Raw genomic sequence first — 13,946 nt, 5'->3', positions numbered from 1 at the left:
TACCATATTTTTATGTTTTACACTTTAACAAACTCCTCCTAGTGCGTTTTGCCCACCGACCTCAAAATCGGTGTACGTCCTTTAGACAAGTGGGGCATCTAAAGTTATCCAAATTTTAAGGATAACATTTACGGTCTCTGTGCGACGGAGCCACAAACTTTACCCAGAATTTGGACTATTTGGCCTTCAGAGTGGCCTATAAACAATAAAGTTTTTTCCAAATAACATGACATTTTGCACTAAATTCTAATTTGCCATCCTGATCATAAAAGTATGACAGCCAAAGTCATATTTTGTACGGCGTAACCGTAGCGATGACAGAAACATCCCATGATATCCTTATGGGAAAATCGTTGAATTGCTCAAATCACCACATTTTTACGCTTCAAACTTTAACAAACTCCTCCGTGGGCAATAGCTCGATCAAGCTTTACTTTGGGAAATATCATCTACACAAGCGGGGCATCAAAAGTTATCCATATTTATATTCTAAGTGCTACGGTCTCTGTGCGGCGGCGCAGCAAATTTGACTGACACTTGTGTTCATTTGCACTGGATTGGCCATGTCCAATGTGTCGCCGTCTGTCAAGTTCTTTTTTAATTCAACACAATAAGGGCGCCATCTTTATCAAGTCGAAAGCGCAGAGTCGGAAGGCCGGCGGCCCGCGAGGGCCGTTGGATGCCGCTTGCGGCTTTAATTTTTATTGTAGCTTGTTTTTGAGGTGAGTAATATGTCAACATTTAGAAAATATTGTAGATGTTGTTTAGAAGATATGCTAAATTTGAATATCATTAATTTTTTGTTTGTTTTTTATGAGGGAAAATGCATTATTATTCTTTTTTAAATTGAGTTCGGTAATTGATTATTTTTGTTGAGAGCTGCGAGGGATTTAATGATCTGTAAAGGGTCAGTTTTAGCTTTGGAAATGCCATTAAGCCATTCAAATGTCTGTCTGTAATTACAGGCCATGTACGAGCGCATGTTTTGTTGGATTGTGGGTCGAATCAACGACGTAATCGAGGTAAAAAACTATGACGCCAATGTTCACGGGAAGAACACTGTGATCGGGGTGCTGGACATTTATGGCTTCGAAATTTTCCAAAACAACAGGTCAGTAGAAGTTCACACCTTAAAAGTTGTATAAGCGTTGTTACCTTCCAATAATGCTCGTTTGAATTTGTGTACTTTTGTTTCAGTTTTGAACAGTTTTGTATAAACTACTGCAATGAGAAGCTGCAGCAGTTGTTCATCCAACTGGTGCTGAGGCAGGAACAAGAGGAGTATCAGAGGGAGGGAATCCCATGGAAACATGTAAATAAATGTTTATATTACGTATACTTTTGATTATGCTATAGTTTTGTGATTTGTGTTCTGTTTATTTTTCTTTTTAATACGTTGTCTATTATGAAATAACTATTATTGCTGTATGTTTTAGTTTTTCTTCTTTTTTCTTGACATAAACTTTATTTAATTGATAGTAGTAGTAATAGTAGTCGTAGTAGTTCCTCTATATGACCGATATAGTTCTTTCTGATGGATACATTTTACTTCCATCATTGTTCAATAGCAAAATGGTATGTGCTCTAATACATAATATTAGTAACGATTGCAGTTGAAATGGTTGAAGTATCAGTAATGCGAATACAAATAGTTTGAAATGATTCAGCACATTTACTTCTACATGATATTTTGAAATAACCACATTTCGATCTTAGTCAGGATATTTACTTTAACCTATTGTTCTTCTGTATAAATGATGTGTTTCTGTCGGACCTATTTAAATAATCACAATGTTTTCACAGATCGATTACTTCAACAATCAGATCATCGTGGACTTGGTGGAGCAGCAGCACAAAGGGATCTTCTCCATCCTGGACGAGGCCTGTATGAACGTGGGCAAAGTCACCGACGAGGTTTTCCTTCAAGGACTCAACGTGAAACTGGCCAAGCACGCCCACTACAGCAGTCGCAAGGTACGATCACCTTCACCCACACCCTGCATGAAAGAGATGATACAATTAGGCAAAATGACATGTATACTGCTGTAAATACTGTGATGGTGCTGTCTAGAAGTGTATTGGTTTCCAAAATGAGTAAACAAATCCTCAACGTTACAATTTTGCTTCTTTTCAATGCATTAAAAACATTGTATATATTGATATTTGAAGCATTAACTAATATTTAGAGGTGAGGTACTTCTAATGATTTGTTAATGCTTCCAATATTAATACCATAAACTATTGCTCATTTCCTTTATAAGTACTAACCACATTGTTGACAAGATTCTAAATTATTTTACCTTAAATGATGTTTTAAAGGAAAGTATATTTCAGTAAGGCATACACTGTATTTAATGTAATTGATTGTGTAATGAATGCACTGTGCCATTGTTTATGTCGTAATTTCATCATTTGAACACTAGAGGGCAGATTGTAGCAACGTTGAGACTGACAAGGACAGAACTGAGCACTATTTTGTTAAATCCAATCATGAGGAAGACTCACAGACTAATGCATGATAATGGACTGTCCAGCCAGACAAACATAAGCCAATTTGTTCACAACTTGCTTTGTCATTTGGCGTAGTTTTCGTAAGCTTGTGTACGACACACATCGACACCTCATATTAGATAATTACACATCAATCGCAACTACAGGAAAAGCTTTTTATTGGATTATAATGTTGATATTAGTTCGATTACATTATCTTTTAGTTTTCTTTGCGGTCACTAGGGGGCATCAGCCGTCAAAGCAACATTGCGTGAGTCTGACTTAACACTTTGCTGAAGTGATGTCACTGGCAGCCAATGGGGAGTCTATGGGGCACTGCTGCTGCTGCTGCTGCTGCTGCGCCGTGTTGGACGAGGTGTTGGGGAAATATATTTGGCACTTTAAAGAGTTTGGTGGAAGGGGGTCCTTACAGATTTATGAGGCGAAATGAAAACAGGGCGGACAGGAGAGCGGAAACCAGTGATGCTGCTAAAAATGACTGGTGCGCCAGGCTAGTGCACATCCGTGTATGTCCTTGGGCGAAAGGATAAAAATACACCCAGCAACAGGCTGCAGAGAGAGGTGCTTTCAAAAACATGCCTTCCTTTTGTGTCGCATAATAATGGTGGGTAATGTTTACAATGACAATCGGATCACATTTTTACAGTGCAGCAGAAATGTGACTGTAAATGTATTTGGTACTGTACACATGTGAATGCATTGTTTAACCACAAAAGTGCAGAAATAATACTTTAATTAAAGCCGCAAGCGGCATCCAACGGCCCTCGCGGGCCGCCGGCCTTCCGACTCTGCGCTTTCGACTTGATAAAGATGGCGCCCTTATTGTGTTGAATTAAAAAAGAACTTGACAGACGGCGACACATTGGACATGGCCAATCCAGTGCAAATGAACACAAGTGTCAGTCAAATTTGCTGCGCCGCCGCACAGAGACCGTAGCACTTGGAATATAAATATGGATAACTTTTGATGCCCCGCTTGTGTAGATGATATTTCCCAAAGTAAAGCTTGATCGAGCTATTGCCCACGGAGGAGTTTGTTAAAGTTTGAAGCGTAAAAATGTGGTGATTTGAGCAATTCAACGATTTTCCCATAAGGATATCATGGGATGTTTCTGTCATCGCTACGGTTACGCCGTACAAAATATGACTTTGGCTGTCATACTTTTATGATCAGGATGGCAAATTAGAATTTAGTGCAAAATGTCATGTTATTTGGAAAAACTTTATTGTTTATAGGCCACTCTGAAGGCCAAATAGTCCAAATTCTGGGTAAAGTTTGTGGCTCCGTCGCACAGAGACCGTAAAAGTTATCCTTAAAATTTGGATAACTTTAGATGCCCCACTTGTCTAAAGGACGTACACCGATTTTGAGGTCGGTGGGCAAAACGCACTAGGAGGAGTTTGTTAAAGTGTAAAACATAAAAATATGGTAATTTGAGAGATTTTGCTGTTTTCCCATTTGTGACATATATTTGCGGGTCAGCCACACAGAGACCGTAGCACTTAGAATCAAAATATGGATAACTTTTGATGCCTCGCTTGTGTAGATGATTTTCCCCAAATATGAACTTGATCGGACAATCGCCCTAGGAGGAGTTCGTTAAAGTGTGAAGCGTAAAAATGTGGTCATTTTAGAGATTCCGCTGTTTTCCCATTTGTGACATATATTTGCGGGTCAGCCACACAGAGACCGTAGCACTTAGAATCAAAATATGGATAACTTTTGATGCCCCGCTTGTGTAGATGATTTTCCCCAAATATGAGTTTGATCAGACAATCGCCCTAGGAGGAGTTCGTTAAAGTGTGAAGCGTAAAAATGTGGTGATTTGAGCAATTTCGCGAATTTCCCATAAGGATATCATGGGATGTTTCTGTCATCGTTACGGTTACGCCGTACAAAATATGACTTTGGCTCTCATACTTTTATGATCAGGATTGCAAATTAGAATTTTGTGCAAAATATAATGTCATTTGGAAAAACTCTATTGTTTATAGGCCACTCTGAAGGCCAAATAGTCAGAATTCAGGGAAAAGTTTGCGGCTCCGTCGCACAGAGACCGTAAAAGCTATCCTTAAAATTTGGATAACTTTAGATGCCCCACTTGTCTAGAGGACGTACACCGATTTTGAGGTCGGTGGGCAAAACGCACTAGGAGGACTTCATTAAAGTGTAAAACATAAAAATGTGGATATTCGAGAGATTTAGCGGTTTTCCCATAGGGATAACATGGGAGGTTTATGTCATCGCTACGACTACGCCGTAAAAATTAAGGCGTTTGTCTGATTGGCTTTTTTGATCGCAACGCCAAAATAGAATTTTGGGTAAAGTTTAGAAAATTTTGGTAAAACTAATTTTTGACCTTCAATGTTAATTTAAAGGTCACTCTGTAGGGGGCGCTATCGCGCCCATTTCAATTTTGTCAGCATAAACTGGTCCAAACTAGAAAGTTGAACAACTGATTCAAATTTGGTCCTAATCGGACTTGTTTTGATCAAATGGGAACAATTTTTAGATCTGCAATATCCCAAAATAAGTTGTCCAACTTTGCGGCTGCGCCGCACACAGACCGTAAAAGGTATCTCAAAAAATTGGATAACTTTAGATGCCCCACTTGTCCAGAGGACGTCCGCCGATTTTGAAGTCGGTGGGCAAAACGCCCTAGGAGGAGTTTGTCAAAGTTTGACGTGAACAAAATGGCTAACACAGCGTGTTTTCATTTTCAAAGGAAGATGGCGGGCATAGGGTAATTCTGGGGGCGTGGCCACAATAATATTTGTTTTTTGTCCTCACAAGAGGAATGCGTGTTCCGAATTTCGTAGCTCTACGACAAAGTTGACCTCGGGGCGTCTCCCATAGGCGCAATGTATTTTGACTTTTGTCGGTGGCGCTGTCGGCCATTTTTTAACGAAAAAAAAAATGGCCCAGAAAAAACAAAATTTTTCGCCGATTTTGAATTTTGGGTAAAGTTTGGTGAGTTTTTGAGCATGTTCAGGGGGTCAAATTAGAGCTCAAAAAGCAGAAGAACAAGAAAAATTAAAGCCGCAAGCGGCATCCAACGGCCCTCGCGGGCCGCCGGCCTTCCGACTCTGCTTTCTGCATTTTACAGAGTTGGCGCTAACGTAATTGTCTAAGAACTAAGACAGCGACACATTGGACATGTACAATGCTGTGCTTAACCAGTGCAAATGAAGACAAATATCGGTCAAATGTGCAGCTCCAGCGCACAGAGACCGTGACACTTGGAATAAAAATATGGATAACTTTTGATGCCCCGCTTGTGTAGATGATTCTCCCCAAATATGAACTTGATCGGATAATCGCCCTAGGAGGAGTTTGTTAAAGTGTGAAGTGTAAAAATGTGGTCATTTTAGAGATTTTGCGGTTTCCCCATAGGGATAACATGGGATGTTTCTGTCATCGCTACGGCTACGCTTTACCAAATATGACTTTGGCTCCCATACTTTTATTTTGGGAATGGCAAATGAGAATTGTGTGCAAAATGTCATGTCATTTGGAAAAACTCTTGTTTATAGGCCACTCTGAAGGCCAAATAGTCCAAATTCTGCGAAAAGTTTGCGGCTCAGCTGCACAGAGACCGTAAATGTTATCCATAAAATTTGAATAACTTTTGATGCCCCACTTGTCTAGAGGAGGTACACCAATTTTGAGATCGGTGGGCCAAACGCACTAGGAGGAGTTTGTTAAAGTGTGAAGCGTAAATGTGAACATTTCAAGGATTTGGCGTTTTTCCCATTTGTGACAGTATATTTGCAGCTCCACGGCACAGAGACCGTAGCACTTAAAATCAAAATATGGATAACTTTTGATGCCCCGTTTGTGTAGATGATTTTCCCCAAATATGAGCTTGATCGGGCAATCGCCCTGGGAGGAGTTCGTTAAAGTGTGAAGCGTAAAAATGTGGTCATTTTAGAGATTTCGCTGTTTTCCCATTTCTGAAATATATTTGCGGGTCCGCCACACAGAGACCGTAGCACTTAGAATCAAAATATGGATACGTTTTGATGCCCCGCTTGTGTAGATGATATTCTCCAAATATGAACTTGATCGGACAATCGCCCTAGGAGGAGTTCGTTAAAGTGTGAAGCGTAAAAATGTGGTAATTTGAGAGATTTTGTGGTTTTCCCATAGGGATAACATGGGAGGTTTCTGTCATCGCTACGACTACGCCGTAAAAAATTAGGCATTTTTGTGATTGGCTTTTGTGATTGGGACGGCAAAGTAGAATTTTGGGTAAAGTTTAGACAATTTTGGTAAAACTAATTTTTGACCTTCAATGTTAATTTAAAGGTCACTCTGTAGGGGGCGCTATCGCGCCCATTTCAATTTTGTCAGCCTAAACTGGTCCAAACTAGAAAGTTTAACAACTGATTCAAATTTGGTCCTAATCGGACTGGTTTTGATCAAATGGGAACAATTTTTAGATCTGCAATATTCCAAAATAAGTTGTCCAACTTTGCGGCTGCGCCGCACACAGACCGTAAAAGGTATCTCAAAAAATTGGATAACTTTAGATGTCCCACTTGTCCAGAGGACGTACGCCGATTTTGAAGTCGGTGGGCAAAACGCCCTAGGAGGAGTTCGTCAAAGTTTGACGTAAACAAAATGGCTAACTCAGCTTGTTTTCATTTTCAAAGGAAGATGGCGGCCATAGGGTAAGTCTGGGGGCGTGGCCACAATAATATTTTTTTTTTGTCCTCACGAGAGGAATGCGTGTCCCGAATTTCGTAGCTTTACGACAAAGTTGACCTCGGGGCGTCTCCCATAGGCGCAATGTATTTTGACTTTTGTCGGTGGCGCTGTCGCGCCATTTTTTAACGAAAAAAAAAATGGCCCAGAAAAAATCAAATTTTTCGCCGATTCTGAATTTTGGGCAAAGTTTGGTGAGTTTTTGAGCATGTTCAGGGGGTCAAATTAGAGCTCAAAAAGCAGAAGAACAAGAAAAATAAAAATAATTAAAGCCGCAAGCGGCATCCAACGGCCCTCGCGGGCCGCCGGCCTTCCGACTCTGCTCTCTGCATTTTACAGAGATGGCGCTAACGCAATTGTCTAAGAACTAAGACAGCGACACATTGGACATGTACAATGCTGTGCTTAACCAGTGCAAATGAACACAAATGTCGGTCAAATGTGCAGCTCCAGCGCACAGAGACCGTGACACTTGGAATAAAAATATGGATAAATTTTGATGCTCCGCTTGTGTAGATTATTTTTCCCAAATATGAGCTTGATCGAGCTATTGCCCACAGAGGACTTCATTAAAGTGTGAAGCGTAAATGTGAACATTTCAAGGATTTGGCGTTTTCCCATTTGTGACAGTATATTTGCAGCTCCACGGCACAGAGACCGTACCACTTAAAATCAAAATATGACTAACTTTTGATGCCCCGTTTGTGTAGATGATTTTCCCCAAATATGAGCTTGATCGGGCAATCGGCCTAGGAGGAGTTCGTTAAAGTGTGAAGCGTAAAAATGTGGTCATTTTAGAGATTTCGCTGTTTTCCCATTTCTCACATATATTTGCGGGTCCGCCACACAGAGACCGTAGCACTTAGAATCAAAATATGGATAACTTTTGATGCCCCGCTTGTGTAGATGATATTCTCCAAATATGAACTTGATCGGGCAATCGCCCTAGGAGGAGTTCCTTAAAGTGTGAAGCGTAAAAATGTGGTGATTTGAGCGATTCTACGATTTTCCCATAAGGATAACATGGGATGTTTCTGTCAACGCTACGGTTACGCCGTACAAAATATGACTTTGGCTCTCATACTTTTATGATCAGGATGGCAAATTAGAATTTTGTTCAAAATATCATGTCATTTGGAAAATCTCTATTGTTTATAGGCCACTCTGAAGGCCAAATAGTCAGAATTCTGGGAAACGTTTGCGGCTCCGTCGCACAGAGACCGTAAAAGTTACCCTTAAAATTTTAACTTTAGATGCCCCACATGTCTAGAGGACGTACACCGATTTTGAGGTTGGTGGGCAAAACGCACTAGGAGGACTTCGTTAAAGTGTAAAACATAAAAATGTGGTAATTTGAGAGATTTTGTGGTTTTCCCATAGGGATAACATGGGAGGTTTCTGTCATCGCTACGACTACGCCGTAAAAAATTAGGCATTTTTGTGATTGGCTTTTGTGATTGGGACGGCAAAATAGAATTTTGGGTAAAGTTTAGACAATTTTGGTAAAACTAATTTTTGACCTTCAATGTTAATTTAAAGGTCACTCTGTAGGGGGCGCTATCGTGGCCATTTCAATTTTGTCAGCCTAAACTGGTCCAAACTAGAAAGTTTAACAACTGATTCAAATTTGGTCTTAATCGGACTGGTTTTGATCAAATGGGAGCAATTTTTAGATCTGCAATATTCCAAAATAAGTTGTCCAACTTTGCGGCTGCGCCGCACACAGACCGTAAAAGGTATCTCAAAAAATTGGATAACTTTAGATGCCCCACTTGTCCAGAGGACGTACGCCGATTTTGAAGTCGGTGGGCAAAACGCCCTAGGAGGAGTTTGTCAAAGTTTGACGTGAACAAAATGGCTAACACAGCGTGTTTTCATTTTCAAAGGAAGATGGCGGGCATAGGGTAATTCTGGGGGCGTGGCCACAATAATATTTTTTTTTTGTCCTCACAAGAGGAATGCGTGTCCCGAATTTCGTAGCTTTACGCCAAAGTTGACCTTGGGGCGTCTCCCATAGGCGCAATGTATTTTGACTTTTGTCGGTGGCGCTGTCGCGCCATTTTTTAACAAAAAAAAAAATGGCCCAGAAAAAACAAAATTTTTCGCCGATTCTGAATTTTGGGCAAAGTTTGGTGAGTTTTTGAGCATGTTCAGGGGGTCAAATTAGAGTTCAAAGCGCTGAAGAAGAACAAGAAAAATAATAAAAAATATAGCCGCAAGCGGCAATGATCGGCCCTCGCTACGCCGCCGCCACGCCGCAAGAGGAGGGGGCGCTAACGCGCCCCAATTGTCCTTTTATTACGCCTACTGCTGAATCTGTGACGCTGTCACATCTTCTCCCCTTTGTTTTACCATCAGAAAGCAATTTTATTTTGAATTCTTGGCAAAATGTGCGCCTTTGCCGCACAGACACCGTGACTCTTTGAATAAAAATGTGGATACCTTTTGATGGTCCACCACTGAAGATGAGTCTCACCAAATTTCAGGTTAATAGGGCTAACGCCCTGGGAGGAGTTTGTGAAAGTCTAAAGTGTAAACATGTTCTGGCGATTTCCCCATTGGAATAACATGGGAGGTTTTGGTCATTGCTACGGCAACGCCATAACAATTATGACATGGGTCTCACTGACTTTTTTGATGGGGATGCTAAAATTGAGTTGTGTGTCAAATTTCATATAATTTCGCAAAACTAAACATTTAACCTCCATATAAAATCTGTAGGGGGCGCTGTGGCGCCAAATAAATTTATTTCACTTCAAGTAGGTTTAGGGCAAAGAGTTTAACAACTGATTCTAATTTGACGCAATTCGGACTTTATCTGCGCAAACGGCAGACATTTTACATATGGGAGATTTCTGAAATTCTAGCTACAGTTTGCGGCTTCGCCGCACAGAGACCGTGACAGGTATCAATGTAATTTGGATAACTTTTGATGTCCCACTCCTCAGTAGCATTTTCACCAAATTTCAGCTTTTTAGGGCCAACGCCCTGGGAGGAGTTTGTAAAAGTACGACGTTTGGAAAAACTCCGAAGTCATGTTTAGCCATTTTTGAAGCAATATGGCCGACATTTGGTTGGGCAGACGGCGTTGCCGTAATAATATTTTTTACTTCTCTTGTCACCATCTACCTCTGCGCCAAATTTCATGATTCTACGATCAGATTTTTTTGGGGTCATTTCCCATCCCTCAATGCATTTTTGGTACATTTGGGGGCGCTGACGCGCCAATTTTTTTTATTTTAGAAAAGGGAAATAGCCAGAATGTAGAGAGGCACGATTTTTAGAGGTGTGCAAATTTTTGTGACTTTTCTTCAATGTTCACTGGGTGAAAAATGGGGGGGTTGGTCCCGAGAAGAAGAAGAAAGAACAATATTCCGATGCGAAAACAATGTTTCCCATTTTTCAAATATCATAAACTATACATTTTCGGAAAGCGCTCGCGCTTTCCTACCTCATGGTGTGGGTCCCTGGTCACTGACGGGTACTTTCGATAATTTTGAGTGGGCTCCGCCCACTTTGTGTTTTTGGCCCTCTATACAGTAATAATGTTCAATTTTTGCATTACATGCTTATATGCACGGAACATGCAAGAGATGGGGAACGTATTCGTGAGCTACTTAGCGCAAATGAGTGCTTTATATGGGGATGACGACCGCTTCGCGGTCGTCATCCCAATGTAAAGTGCTCGTTTAGTGCAAACTTTTGCACGGGCTTCGCCCGTTTACAACGGTAATGTTCCATTTTCCTACAACTAATTAGCATGCACGGGGCGTGCATGAGTGGAGGAGTGCGTTAGTGAGTGTTTGGAAGTGGGCGAGCGCTTCGCGCTCGATTTCGTGCGCACTACGTGCGCACTTTCGCAGCCGTGCTTCGCACGGCCTTACGAGACTAATAGGCCTCTCGCCAGCTTGTGGCGCTCGGGCCTAAATATACTTTTTCTTTTTTATGATTTATTTTCTTTATTCCGTTAGCAGCTTTTTGATTACTTATTGTCTTATCTTACAACTTATATCAATATATCACCACCTTCAATACAGAATTATGTCAGAAACTCTTGATTAATGCAATGCAAAGTGAGGTAAGGATGATCTAGTTCTTTAGGAAATATTGATTGTTGACTCTTTCTCCGCCTCAGAGTCGATTCTCCTCCTGCTGCTGCTCGTCTCACACATCTGCCGTTTCCTGCATCCAACTTTAAGGCAGATCAATGCTAATGTTGATTACTGTGTCTTTGCTTTCACTGCTCACAGATGCCTGGCAACATTAGACGGCGATTTCAGCTTACAAATGTGCTTTTAAAATTTAAAAGCACATTTGTAAGCTGAAATCCTCCGGTGAATTATTACTGCATTTAAATTGCCGTGTCATAAAATGTAACTTGCATTATTTGAATGAAGGATGCTGTTACTTATAAACTTTACATTTAAAGAAGCACCCACAAACCAATAGCATGTCTTTAGCTCCTGGTGCCGAGCAGTAATACAAGTTTAGTTTAGGAGTGTGATATTTGACGTTCTTAACCCTAACATAAATGCAGAACAAAATGAAAACATGTAATAATAGTATCTACACACTTGGAACAAGATAAAACTATTGACCTTTGTTTTTTTACAATCTTAAAAATATGAAAAACAGAACTACCGTATTTTCCGCACCAAAAGGCTTATAAAGGATTATAAAGCACACTGTCAATAAATATATTCCTTTATTGTCCCACATGGGGAAATTTCATTGGTGCAACGCAGGTAGATACAAAGGTAGATACAGAAGAACAGATCACTTATAGGAAGTCTGAAAAACACTTTCAGTAGAAGATCTCCTATAAATAAATATAATTGTTCATATATAAATAATAATTATTTATTATTATTTATATAATTGGATAATTGTTCATATATAAAGCGGACAGCACAGAAGTGTTTGAGTGTATGCTGGATATAGGTGTCTGAAAATGTACAGGTGGGAGGGATTTGAGGGCACAAAGGAAATGAGGAAATGAGAAATGCATCGGCCAAACGTTTCTGAATAAGGAACTAGATTAGAGCAAGTTTAATACAGTTTCCCCGCTATGCATGATATTGCAACTGATATTAACCACACATTTCTCTATAAAACCAGATTACGGCCCTTTTCAATCATAGTAATGGAATAATCTAAAGCTTATAATGCTTCATATTATAAAGACATGGTTACCTCTGATGGCGGAATCTAAAGTACAAAAGATGTAGACTTGTGGAATTTGACTTCATTTGATTTGATTAATTCATGGGAGCGATGCAATTTTACAACAGGATTTGTTGAATAAATCAGGTCATATTTTGTTATTTGTTTTAATTGGGTGGTATTTTGTGTATTCAGTGATTTAAATTCAAGTTTTAAGCGGGTTCTGTACAATGAATGTCATCTATCCCCATGTATGTCGGCCCAAAAGACACTGACACACATATTACATTAACTTTGGCTTTAATTTGACTGGTAAATGGATAATATTTTGGGCAGACTTGCATATGTATGTGGGATATACGTTATTTCTTGTCTAGTATATGATTATGTGGCCTTGTTTTTGAAGTTTTTATCATTAAGCAAGTCCAGACAGTCATAGAATTGTGTTGTTGTGTTGTAGCTGAGAGACGAGAAGCGAGACGACTCAGTGTGAAACATGATCAGAGTGATGCTGGTATAACGCTGCACCTGCTTGTCTGTCTGATGCCTTCACAGTCACAAAAAACACACGGAGGACGTAAATAATTGATCCCTTTCGCCTTAGATGTTTGGTCAAATGCAAAGGACAGAGAACAAGTGAACAAGTCACTTTCAATTTGATTTATTCTCAGTTTAGTCCAGAAATACTGTTAGGATTTATATATCTGTCCCGTGTTGCTCTTGTTTGGAACCATGATTTTTAGATCATGTTTCGGGTTGTAAACTGGGAGTTACTGTCACAGAGCCTATGATGTGGAAATTCTGTTTATCTTCCTCCAGACTTTTCATCCTTGTAATGAATTAATCAAAAACCTTTGATGTGTAGATGCCAAATGCTTGTTAACTGAAATTTCCCACCTTAAAGGGAGCACTTCATCTGGTGCTGCAAACTTCTTTATAGCCGAGCCGGTGCAGTAAAAGCTAACTTCTGTATAATATTCGCTTATCAGATGAATATTTTACCTTTTAGATTTGAGACTGTTTGAACAAATCAGCTGATGAAGAAAATGTCTGCACATTTTTACGCACTTATAAATAAATAATAAAAGGAAAAGTATGCAATTTATTTAGTATTTTTTGATTTTATTTATGAATGACAATGTAATGAACGTTTACATCATGTTTTGTAGAAAAATGAAGGAAGGTCAAAATCAGCTGGTTTGGAAAAAGAATGGACGAAATTGTATAGACTCTTTTTTTCCTCCTCTTATTGGTCAGTATTGGTCAAGCTCTGAGTGAGTGACACGGGTGACTTCAACCAATCACAATGAAGTGTGAACTCTCAGAAACTGCAGTTTGCTTCAGCTGCTGCTTTAAAAATTGTGGTCTACATTTTTTGGCACGCGTCCCACTTCTAATGCAGACTTTATTAGAATGCCAGGAAAGAAAAGGTCTAGAGAAGATTTATACACGTAGTGACTTATAGAGGACACATGGAAGCAGAGAATGTAGAGGATAAAGTTGGATCAAGACAGACGGGTAATTGTTGTCTGTGAGAGTAGCATTTAAAATTCTCAATGTTTAG

At 39.9% G+C, this 13,946-nt stretch overlaps 1 protein-coding gene across 1 annotated transcript in view; it reads left to right on the top strand.

The window, feature by feature from the left end:
• The window catches only part of myo1d (myosin 1D), a gene marked incomplete at its 3' end in the record, with an annotated part of 78,919 nt that overhangs the window by 30,202 nt on the left and 34,771 nt on the right, over positions 1-13,946 (top strand). The window contains exons 9-11 of the mRNA XM_072448471.1: positions 966-1,111; positions 1,198-1,312; positions 1,804-1,974. Of these exons, the coding sequence (XP_072304572.1) occupies positions 966-1,111; positions 1,198-1,312; positions 1,804-1,974 (432 nt within the window). The remainder of the gene's footprint in view (positions 1-965; positions 1,112-1,197; positions 1,313-1,803; positions 1,975-13,946) is intronic.

Source organism: Eucyclogobius newberryi, unplaced genomic scaffold, assembly GCF_026437365.1.
Source record: "Eucyclogobius newberryi isolate DKJ021-1_F unplaced genomic scaffold, fEucNew1.0.hap1 SCAF_167, whole genome shotgun sequence".
NCBI lineage: Eukaryota > Metazoa > Chordata > Actinopteri > Gobiiformes > Gobiidae > Eucyclogobius > Eucyclogobius newberryi.
The sequence above is the reverse complement of the archived record's forward strand: the minus strand, read 5'-3'. Positions and strand labels throughout refer to the sequence as shown.